This window comes from Crocodylus porosus, unplaced genomic scaffold, assembly GCF_001723895.1.
Source record: "Crocodylus porosus isolate Cpor-Errol unplaced genomic scaffold, CroPor_comp1, whole genome shotgun sequence".
Taxonomy (NCBI): domain Eukaryota; kingdom Metazoa; phylum Chordata; order Crocodylia; family Crocodylidae; genus Crocodylus; species Crocodylus porosus.
In genome coordinates, this window is record NW_017728919.1 from 2580568 (window position 1) to 2592643 (window position 12076).

Here is a 12076-nt window from a genome sequence, read left to right on the forward strand (position 1 = left end):
TATTGCTCTAGGGAAAGCTAAAACAGGGCAGATTATCTCTGCATGAAATAGTCCTAAACAGATCTGGTTTAGCTTTCACTAACCATAGGGTACAAGCAGACACACCAAAAAGTACCAGACTAACAAAGGGGCACTAAGTCCTAGTAATTATGGGCGCACAAACTATCCATGTGCAGCAATTACTTTGTGGTAAGTGGAAGCTAAAATAGATCTACTTAACTCCATTTTATTCAGGGGTAAACTGCCTTGTTGTGGCTCTCACTGCAAAGCAATTGTGGGGCACAGTAACAGAGACAGTTACTATGCGGCAGCTGCAGCACAAAAAAGTCCCATTCTATGTTAACTATTAGTACAAAGGGTACAGGCTTGGGGGAATTAGGAGTGTGTGGTCACGAGCTCATGACTGTAGCAAATCAAGCAGCCTAGTTTGGGAACTACTGCTCTGAACATTACTGCAACACAAGAAGTAGATTGCATGCTCCAAGGGGCAGAGCAGAGCAGAGTCTTTCTGTGTCACCTAGTGACTACCTGTATAGATACCGTGCCCCTCTCCTCAAACTTGTTCAGTGATTTCCAAACACTGAAGTGGACACTTCAGGCTGTTCTCCATATTGCTCTCTCCACCCCTTCTTCCTCTTTCAAATTTCCCCTATAAAGCACACTTCTTCCACAGACTGACTGACAGCAATCCATCATTCTGGAGTCCTGGGTATGCCAACGTTACAGAGGGGAAAGAGCATGCCCAACCTTCCCTCGGGTCTTTGGCCCAGTGAACATCATGATTTATACACCCCAAGCCTACTGCCAGCATTTAAACCAAGCAATTATGCCTTGTTTAGTCAAGCTTTCTACTTGTATCAATAACTGGAACAAGAGAAACCCCCCCCCCCACCCAACCAAGTAGCTGCTAAAAATATTGAAAAAGTAATGGGTTGTCAGCCATGTTTGTGGACAGCATGAGCTGACACTTGCTATATGGAATGTGGCTCAGCAGTGCAGGCTTTCCCACACAGTGCACTCTTCCCTGCCATGCCCAACATATAGCCCATTGCTCTGTGAAAAGTGGCCAAGCATGTTTCTCACCGATAAACTTTTTCTACTGGTGTATTTGCTCTCTGGAGTTCTCCAAGAGGAACCCGAGGTCCATGCCGTACCACCCCTGTTGTAGAACACAAAGAGCAGCATTTTACATTTTGACAACTCTATCCAGACAAATGCAATATATGGCACTTAAGCTCTAACTGATAAATATGCACGAGCTAAAGATTTTGCTCCACTTCTCCTGTTATTAAAGAAAGCACCAACTTATTTTAGTTCTCAAACTGGCTCCTACTAGGACTGGTAAACTCATCTGCTTAAATGACTTTCTGGCATTGGACAAGTTACTTAACTTTCATGAAGTTTTCCCTTCAGCATTAAAACTTTCTCATTTTGTATCCTGAAATCCCCTATAATTATCATGTGCTTAGGACTGTTGATAAACATAATAATAACTGGTTGAATTAAAAATAACACTTCTAAAAGATTTTCCCTCTGCTTGGTACCTGCGGTTTTTTGAGCTCTCTGGCGCCCTGCTTCTGCAAAGACAGCCATTGCCCGAATAGCAGCTCGCAGAACAGCCCAGCGGAACACAGCCACAGGATCCATCCCGATCAGCTCCCGTACATAGGCACTGTCACTACTGCGAAGCAAGGCAACAATATCCGGTCTCATGTAATCCATGTTCTTCTCTCGGAAATCCTGCAGAAAAAGAAATGTCAAACCCCAAGAGATGAAATGAGAAAGGATTCAGCTGGAACCAGGTTCCAACTATGCAGATACATCAGGCTGAATAATTCATGTGGACTGGCCTTGTTTGAGACGTCACAGATAATGTAATCCAAATCTAGCGAAACACCAAGTGTAAATAACGCCTCCATTTTTTTCTGTGTACATTTTATTGTTGGCAAGGAACAGAAGAGTCTTTGTTGGCTATTCCAAATTTGTTACATACCTTTATCTGATATTTAACTTTCCCAGCGAAATGCCAGATAATAAAAGCAGGCTCCATCACTGGGGTTCCAACAAAGAATTTGTTCTCCTCATGCTGCTGCTTGAACTTTGCAAGTAGGGTCTGGTTGGTGGCATGTGGAAAGCTAGGTACACAAAGCAGGAAACACATGGGGAAAGGTTAGCCCCTCACTCTCCAAATACGAAGGACCCCAGCTGATAGGATCCTAGGACCCTAGCTGACTTCCTGCCCTTTGGGCGGGGGGCTGGACTCGATGATCTTCCGAGGTCCCTTCCAGCTCTAATGTCTATGAAATCTACGAAGGAAAGGTGCGCAGATAGATCTGCAAGCACATGATCTAAAAAAGTATTTAGCTGCACTAGACAAGCTAATAACCATTTGCCATAGGGATCAAAAGGTAGAAGTCCTGCTTTGATACTTTAGAGATAAGCTACAGAGGTGCTTCTTAGGCAGAAAAGCAGCCCATTATAAAATTCCAGACACCTCCACCCCACTTTCACTGGCAATTTTGTGAGAACTGATACTAAGTGGTCATAACTTTGAGCACTTGCATAATGACATACCCCAGACACATGCATTATATTATAGTCACCTGGTAAAAGCCATCAGAAATATCCAAGTTCCTATGCTGTCACTTTAAAGCCATCAAGAACTATTAAATATAACAGTCAGGGATGTAACTTAAGTCTAAGAAATCCCTGAACTTATGACTTCTGGTAACTGGGAGGGGATGACAAGGATAAATGACAATACACATGGCCTGTTTCTCCACTGCTGCAGAGGACATTGGGCTAGATGGACCCTTGGTGTGAACTGGTATGACAGTTCTTCTGCCATGACCACCACCAAAGTGGAGTGATTTTTCAAAGAGAAATTAGCTTTGTAGAAGTTTAGCTGCATGATCTACATATATAAAGATTCCTCCCCACAATCTGGCACCTCCTATAACCATTAACTTCCTCTATTTTGGCAACTACTTCTGCCCCCCTCCCACACTTTCATGCAGCAAATCTTTCAGAAGAACTTGACACTTACTTGCTTTCTTCATCTAGCAGATAGAAGAGGCCAGTGGGCTTCTTGCTGATTAAGTGAATACAGGCCACATTATCAGTATAGTCAATATTGTGCCACGTGATCCCTTCACTTTTGTATTCCTCCTGTGCAACTCAAAGAGATTTCTTTATCAGGACGGCAGACAGGCCCGCACAAGCTATGCAAAATAAATGCTTAAAGACTTCCTTACACAGCTATTGGCAAATTCTGAATTTGTTGGTGTGAGGGAGAAACCAGAACAAGAAAAAAATAATAATAATTTTTTGATGTTGAGGATCAAATACCCTCATTACTATAGTCATAGAGTTACATTCCAAGTCAAAGAGCAGAGGACAACAAAATGTCAAGGTGTGGTATGGGAATCTATTCTTTACAAGGGACAGGCTGACCTGTTTTGCCATCAGCAAGCACTCCCTTTCTGCTGAATATAGGAAACCCAGATAAGGTTGCAAAGTTTATCTACCAACACATGCTGGTGCTAAGTGGCCTAGAAATGCCAGTTCCATATCAAGATATCAAAGCATAATATCAGCTTTCTTTCATCCTGCACATGCTAAAGGCAAACTAATTTAACAATAATGCACTTACAAATCTAAACAAGAGATTCAGTAGGCAGGTAGTCTAAACAGAATGACATGTTTAGAAGAATAATGAGATAAATCCCCACAGCTTCACATTCTCTCTATGATATGTTAGAAAATGCATCCTATTCAAGTGACTGGGATTAAGTGTGTGCAAATTACGTAGTTGGTATGATTTATATGCACAGCACGTTGTAAAAAATAGCGTTTAAGTTCCACGAACAAAAAGACCCTTCTTAAAATATGTAGGCAACCCCTGAGGGCTCTCATGAAGACAGACACAGGAAACTAGTTACTTAAGCTTCTTTGGGAAAACAGTTTTAGAAAAAGAAGACAATACAACTCTTTACTCTAGTTAGTCTGGACAGACAATCCTGTCATTAGGTGCTAAGCCACTGGTCTCTACTATGACTTTACTTAAAGTTGGTGTGTTTTGTGCTTTCTTCCTTTAACTTTCGTTTATGGTTACTTATGTACTGTTGATAAAATACGTAACATAGAACAATTGTGCCCCACCTCAGGAGGGACGTGGATAACACTGAGAGGGTCCAGAGGAGGCCACCCGAACGATCCAGGGACAGCAGGGCAGACGCTACAAGGAGAGACTGCGGGACCTGAACCTGTCCAGCCTTCACAAGAGAAGGTTGAGGGGGACCTCATGACAGTCTATAAACTCACTGGGGGGCAGGGACCAGAAGGGTTTGGGAGAGGCCTTGTTTCCCCAAGCGCCCCCTGGCATAACATGGAATAACAGCCATAAGTTCTTGGAGAGGAGGTTTAGATGAGACATCCGTAAGAACTACTTCACGGTCAGGGCGGCTAGGATCTAGAACCAACTTCCAAGGAAGGTGGTGCTGGCTCCTACCCTGCGGGTCTTTAAGAGGAGGCTTGATGCCTACCTAGCTAGGATCATTTGAGCCCAGTTTTTTCTCTTGCCCTGGCAGGGGGTCAGACTCGAAGATCTACAAGGTCCCTTCCAACCTGACTTCTATGATTCTATGATGTCCTTGGGTGAATTAAAACTGGTTTTCTGGCATCATTTGGAAAGATACTTTAAGCCAGCAAGAAAACAAAAGCTTAAGGGAAAGGACACACGGCCGGATTCTACATCCAAATTCAACACTGCCCAACGAACTTTATGAAGTCAGATGCTGTGCATACACAGCATGCAAAGCACGTGACCTGAAAGTAGGACTTTTAGCTACAAACTTCAATAACTCTAACTTTACACTAGGAGGTTTTGGGGAAGCTTATTTTAAGTTCTGTCCACTAGACAAGCATGTTACAAAGCAAAACGTATTAAAGTACTGAGTTTAAGATTATACCTATTTCTGGCTTTTAACTTTAGCCCTTACATAACACCTGCAATACACAATCACTTACCTGCTCCAATTTGAAAATGTGTTGATTGAAATAATACTGAAGCTGTTCATTTGCATAATTTATACAGAACTGCTCAAAACTGTTGGTTTCAAAATCTTCAAATCCAAAAATATCAAGCACCCCAATGGACAAACACTGAAGGGAAGGAAAAAAGGTGCAGATACTGTTACTTGATCTTATGATAGTTTTGGTTGCTAACAACACACTAAACATCAGTACCGTTATCTATGCCAATATGACTTGGAATGTTTACTATTGTAATAACCACTTATTCCCACAGTAAAATCCATGGGACAGTAAAACTCCCCCGAAGTTAGTGATAATTTTACTACTGACATCAGAGTGGGGAGGGTCAGAGCTCCACCCCAAATCTCTGAACACACTATGGTATTCATAGGATGAGTTGCTAGCTCTGTCTGCTCTTCTGTCCAGAACTTACTGTAACAGACTCCTCCATGTCCTTCTTATTAAGAAGCGCATGATTAATTCGCAGAACAATCCAGTCAAACAGAGCACTGTACAAGGACTTTGCCATTGAATCCCGAGCTGTTTTTGCCTGCAGTTAAAAAAAAAAAAAAAAAAAAAAGAAGTCACAAGCAGGTAATACCCCTGACTGAATATGGTAGGGCTAGAAGGTTTAATGCATCACTTTTTCAATAGCTGACAGCAGGGTTTGGGCAGCATCCATTAAAATATATTTAAGTGAATAAAATAAAATTCCTACTGCCATGTTGCATGTGATGTGACATTTTACAGCCAAGATGTAATCAGGGGCCATTTTCTGGCTTCTAAAAATTGAGGAAACCCCCAAGTCAATTTCCTAGCATTAATCAACTGAGTAACAATAAGGTCACCTGCAAGGCTACTGACTAAAGCCTCCCTGCTTGTGTCCTTGGACTCACCTCATTAAGACTATACGGCAGGACAAGCTTGTCATTGGCTGTCACTGTTTTTCTTTTTGTCAGCACTTCCACTAAAAGTTCTCGTTTGACCTTCAAAAAATAAAGTGAAAAACAGAGTTATTAGCCACTGGTGGCAACCTAAGTAGTTATCATCTCCTCAGATAGCTTTGGAAACCCAAACCCAAGGACAAAAGCTACAGCTGTGGCTGGCTGACAATTTTCATGTTCCTGAATTCCTTGAAATCCTTTCCCTTCACATGCTAGGGATGTATCTCCATCCTGGTGAAACCCACCAGCTGTAATCCGATTGGAGAGCTGACACCGTAACCAGATCTAACTATTCCCATCTTCTGAGATGTATTTTCTCTCTCCTTCACAGCACAAAAAATTCTCCAAAAACATGAACATTTACATTCAATTCAGCAAACCATCTCTTTTCCTTCATAGGCCTCCTACCCCAGGCCTGGAACACGCCCACCTTTAGCTACAGCATGCCATTAGCTTACCTAATGGTTATGGAACGCATGAAAGGGATACTCTACCTTTAAAAGCTGAGAGAGGATGTCCAGTACTTCAGGGGGTCCCACTTCTAACCCTTCATCCCGACCTGTGGCTTTCTTCTTGTAGGTAACATTACCCAAATAGAGAATAGCTGAAAGCACTGAAAAGATTCTGAAAAATAAAAACAGCGGTGACTTTTTAAAAGTGTTTGTTTCATTAACAAGCATTAAATAGAGCCGCAGGACAATAGCCAAATCTACTGGAAAAAAAGATGGAGACTGAATAAAGTTGGCTTATGGCAACCCATATAAGAAAAAGCCCACTGTTCTCCTAGTTTGTGCGTCGGGCTTTGAACAAATACAGCTTTGCTGATTTACAAATTATTGTACGGGACACCAAACTGTTCTGTGTAGTTCATAACAGACTACTAAGCAATTTCATGGAAATGCAAGCAAGCACTAACAAACTGCAAACATAAAAGAGCTAACCAATTCCACTTACTGCTTTTTTGTTGCAGGAAGAAAGCCAACCATTTCCATAGCTTGTTTTAATCTTTCAAAATCATGTTGCAGATCTTCGCCATCTTCAATTTTCAAGTTATGCTATGAAAAAGCCCCACAACAATCAGGTTCAAATATATAGCAGAGATACAGACACGGGCCCTTGAGTAACTTTTCTTATGAATAAAAAAGAAACAAAGTGCAGGCCCATAGACACTCCTGTTTTCTGGCAAAATCTGGAATTGTGCGCGTCCCTTTTTTTGTATCAGCTAGACTACTACACTGCTTTAAATGTACAGTCTGTTCCCCCCTTCCCAACCAGTCTCCAGGTGAATGATGTTATAATCACCAGTTACCTAACACTGTAAACACGAAGCAGTCTAACAACAAATCTTGAGCTTGAAATCACAAAACAGTTCTACAAAAGGAATTTTGCATCCAGTTCACAAGATAGTCAGATTCATCCTTAAGGCTGGCTGTGTCTCACAGGTGGCCTACAAAACTAAAAAGGAGATAAGGTTGATGAAAGTTAAGTCTCTTCTACAGAGAGAAGAGAAATATATCTGGAGCTCTGTGATGAACGCGAGGTGTCTGTATAAGAATCTGTAGTGTTGCTAGAACTGCTGTGCAGCGAAAAAGCAGTATTTTGTTAAAAAAGCCTTATAAACCAACTAGGATTTCCAGAGAATTGTCATACCGCAGAGGGAAATAAAGATCACCTGTCTTGGTGCCCTTCATTTTAACACCGGGGACAAACAATATTTTTGTTGTCAGAATGTCCCCCCCCCCGATTACCTGATTGAGGTAGAAATAATCTTCAGGTTGCTTGAGGTGAAATTCTTTGCGTTCTTCCTCACTCACTCCAAGTAACAAATAATAAAACACATGGTAGTTCCTACAGTATCAAAAATACGTCTGTTTAATAAAGACATCATGATGCCAACTTTTCTTTGATAAAGAATACAAATTTCTGAGCACCCTTTCATGTACGTACTGTATTAAAATCTTTTACTGTGATCATCAGGGTAGTTAGTGCACAGTAATCTAGAACGTACATTTTCAGACCATCAGCTACTTTGCACCAACTGTGTGTAAACACGCTTAGCATATACTGAAAGTGCAAGGGAACTTTCATGGTAAGCTACTGGCATGTCGTGTGAGTTAAGAGTCCAGGTGCACAGGGAGCTCGAGTGAATTCACACTGCACAGGGTGCCCTAGAGCAGCTCCCTGGGAGATTCTTCCTGTTAGGAGAATTAGTCCCAGTCATTTAGGTGGAAACTCATTATATAGTTTGCTAAGAAAGGTGTGTATCATTGCATTTAGGAGAGACATTTGAATACAGACCATGCACCACAAAATGCCTCTCACCTTTCATCTTTTTCCTGAGAGACCAGACGAGATTTTTCAAGCAGATATTTTTCAACAACAGCCCTAAAAGACCCAAAAGAAACAAAACGTGAAGGGAGGAAATGCAAACGTGAGCACCTGGATACCAAAACACTAAGCAACTGTTTCCAAATGGCTTTAGGCTATTTCATATACAAAGTTTATTGTGAAGGGGGCCTTACTGCTATCTCTACTAGTCAAAAACTTACCACATACAGAGCTACATTTAGGAGGATGCTGTCAAACATTTAGTCCTTCACTACTCTGTCTTAGCAGATATGAAAGAAAAGCCAGTTCAAACTGAGCAGATTGGTTGTTTTGGGGTTGTTTTTTTTTCTCAAAAATCACAATTATTCAATATGCGTCCACTTCATTAATAAAAGATAGCACGGTAAGAAATCCTTGCCTCTTGCATAATTACTGGACCATCAAGGCTACACCACCACTCTTACACTAGCTTGATTTTGCTAAACAGATGCTAGTCAGAGGCAAAAGGAAAAACCCACAAAGTGCAAAGAAGACAAAAGAAATGCACTGCTGCCAAACTGTGAGTTTGGTGACCAACATTAGACTGCACCCACCAGCAAAAAACTGTAGAGTAAACGCCTAAAGAATAATTCCCTTTTCCACTAGGTATACAAATGGACAAAAAGCAAGGCCAAAGCTAGAGTAGCCTTTTTCTCAGGCTGCAGACAGAGAACAAATGGGTTCACATAGTACCAATCCCTTAAGCAGGGGTGACCTCATCTGTAAATATGCCAGTTTTACTCCTGAATAATACTCAAACAATTGTTTGTCTGACAGAATTAGCATGTGTTTACATCTGATGCTTAAGGAAAAGCAGTGATACAAACCAAATGCATCAGTGAAAGGATACGCTCCAGCGTATCCTTTCATTATACACTGCTAGAATGGCACTACAGGGCAGGCATAAGTCCTGGTCAATATTCGATCATATTGCCCTTAATGCAGAAGCAAAAAAAATGTGATACTACTACACGCTCTGCAGATACATGGTACTAAATACTAACACTTACACAATAAGACTAAAGAATGAGATACAAGGCCTTCTCACCTGACAGGTAATGAATTATTGGACAAAACTATTTACTTGCAAAAAAAAAAAAAAGATTCAGAATTAGATTATTACTGTAACCAGTAACCATTTATATGATTGATATAAAATTACGCCACCACTGAATGAGCAAACCTATAGAAGACTATTGCACATTATGGCTGATCATAGACGTGAATAAAAAAAAGCATTATTTTAAGCTCAGTGCACCTCTGTACCACGCACAGTGCATGCCCAGAGGAGGGATCATGTTAAATTGAATCGGTTTTAGATAAAAGCGCCAAAAAGCTGCACTGAAGCGCCCGATCTATACAGATGCTGCAGAGCCGGGTCAAACTAACATGTTGCCTCTTCCAATAAAGTGCTGGGGGAGGTTTTCCCATGTCCGTCAGCATCCCTAGTGCCTATTACACAGCTGTATTTATACAAGTAGTTACTGAATTTGTGCACGGTTTGTGACTTCCAAGGAAATTAAAAGCATATCAATATGCAAGAGGCAAGGATTTTCTGGAGATATCTTTTATTGGACAAACTGTATGCTTGGGAGAGATGTTAGACATGCTTTCGGGCACAAAATGTCCTTTCTTAGGTCCCAAGGTGACCTGAAGTAGCAGACTGTTCAGGCGTGAAAAACACCTACAGGCATACCTCGGAGATATTGCGGGTTCGGTTCCAGACCACCGCAATAAAGCGAGTCACACAAATTTTTTGGTTTCCCAGTGCATATAAAAGTTATGTTTATACTATACTGTAGTCTATTAAGTGTGCAATAGCATTATGTCTAAAAAAAATGTATATACCTTAATTAAAAAAAATACTTTATTGCTAAAAAATGCAAAGTGAGCAAATGCTGTTGGAAAAATGGTGCCGATAGACTTGCTCGAGGCAAGGTTGCCACAAACCTTCAATTTGTAAAAAACCGCAATATCTGTGAAGCGCAATAAAGCGAAGCACAATAAAACGAGGTATGCCTGTATGTGGAAAGCCACTTTTAACACACACAAATATCTCCACAATATTGACAGTTCAACTCTAGAAAAAACTTCATGTCACACTTACCCTCTGACAACACCATTCTCCAAATAGTTGACTTGAATGAATTTTCCAAAACGACTGGAGTTATTGTTATGAGCTGTTTTTGCATTGCCAAATGCCTGCAACAACACAGAGAATAAATCTATCTTCAGTGAAACAGGTTAAGAGCTATGTACTCACTCGAATTGCTAGTTGGCACTCAACACCCAAAATACAACGGAAAGAGCAAAACATACGCGGTTCAAGAGCATCTGAGACAAGTGTTTTTTCTCAGATGTGCACACATGTACATAGATTATGCCAGGTCCAGCATAGCATTTGGAACCGTGAGGAAATTAGAAGTTACTTCAATATGCACTACAATTAACCAAGTTAAAGCTAACTGAATGCCCCTTGGAACCTCAGGTCAACAGGCTGAGTCATTAGAAAGCAAGCATGAGCTTAAAGAACGGTCTTTGTCAGTGAAAGAATGCTGCAATGATGACAGAATTGCCTCTTGAAATCAAAACTCAAAACCATGTAGCAAGTGAGTCTTTTTCTCAAAAATAAATTCCTTGACAAAACAAGCTACATAATTACTTTACCTTTAACAGCAAATATAATATTAAAGTCAGTTCTGCAAATATAGTCAATTGAATTCCCAGGGAGTCAGATCGATTTTGTATGAAATAGGCAAGGCAAAAGTTCAAAAAGTTATACTTCTCCAAATTCATTTTGGAATTGCTCTGAATCAACCAGACTTTTCACTCCTCTGAACCTAAAGAATTATTTTTAAATTTATAAAGATCTGTTATGAAAAGACATACAGGGCTTTCAGGAGGAGATTCTGGTACAAATACCCTCCCATCCAGCACTGTTAAACCACAAACACACACACACACACACACACACACACCTTTGTGTGTCACTGAAAGCTGTAAGCTGGGAACTCTTTTCAAGAACACTTACATGATGCTTGCCAAATGTCTGTAGCAACAGTTAAATAAAATTTGTCCACATGCTGAAAATGGTTTAATCTAATTATAACCCTAATATTCAACTAAAGTGTCAGCAATTTGGCAACTGAATCAAAGAGAATTTTGACAGATTTCTTAGAAGAGGTAACAAAAGGAACAAAATAGCAGAGGTAACAAAAGGAAATGAAACCAAACTAAGATCCCATATTTGCAGTAGGTTGAAGGGAACCTTGTAATTTTATTAACCTGCAGAGAGATGACGTAATACAGCGAAAAATCCAATGCAAAAGGCAGCAGTTTAGCAAACAATGCACCACTCCTTGCGAACATTATCAGCTGACAAGTCTGTCCCAAACATTTCCTGTGAAAACTTTAAGCAACACCAACTAAGATGTCTCAAAGGAAACATGCCTCCCAACAGAGAACAAATTCATGGAATTTTCTGACCGTCGTCAGACATCTTTAGTGTGCCAGATACTGACATCAGCATTTGACCCTTTAAGTCATGACTTGTCCCGTTCCCTGACCCTAGAGTAACCAGCTCCATATGACACAAGAAAGATATTCAATCCCGAAAGCGATTTCTTTCTTGAAGTCAATTCATGTTTACATCCGTGGAAATTGTGTACAACAGAGCAGCTATTATGATACTTCAGGCTTGCTATAAATTGCATGCAATTATGCTGATGTGT

At 40.6% G+C, this 12076-nt stretch overlaps 1 protein-coding gene across 7 annotated transcripts in view; it reads right to left on the bottom strand.

Annotated features, from left to right (window-relative positions):
- The window catches only part of MYO9B (myosin IXB), a 54732-nt gene that overhangs the window by 26267 nt on the left and 16389 nt on the right, over window positions 1–12076 (bottom strand). For all 7 annotated transcript variants that reach the window (XM_019538375.1, XM_019538371.1, XM_019538374.1 and 4 more), the window contains 12 exons: window positions 10453–10547; window positions 8301–8363; window positions 7727–7826; window positions 6933–7033; window positions 6473–6602; window positions 5931–6020; window positions 5468–5584; window positions 5029–5163; window positions 3047–3168; window positions 1994–2135; window positions 1545–1740; window positions 1084–1159 (listed from right to left, as the gene is read on the bottom strand). In XM_019538375.1, the coding sequence (XP_019393920.1) occupies window positions 1084–1159; window positions 1545–1740; window positions 1994–2135; window positions 3047–3168; window positions 5029–5163; window positions 5468–5584; window positions 5931–6020; window positions 6473–6602; window positions 6933–7033; window positions 7727–7826; window positions 8301–8363; window positions 10453–10547 (1367 nt within the window). The remainder of the gene's footprint in view (window positions 1–1083; window positions 1160–1544; window positions 1741–1993; window positions 2136–3046; window positions 3169–5028; window positions 5164–5467; window positions 5585–5930; window positions 6021–6472; window positions 6603–6932; window positions 7034–7726; window positions 7827–8300; window positions 8364–10452; window positions 10548–12076) is intronic.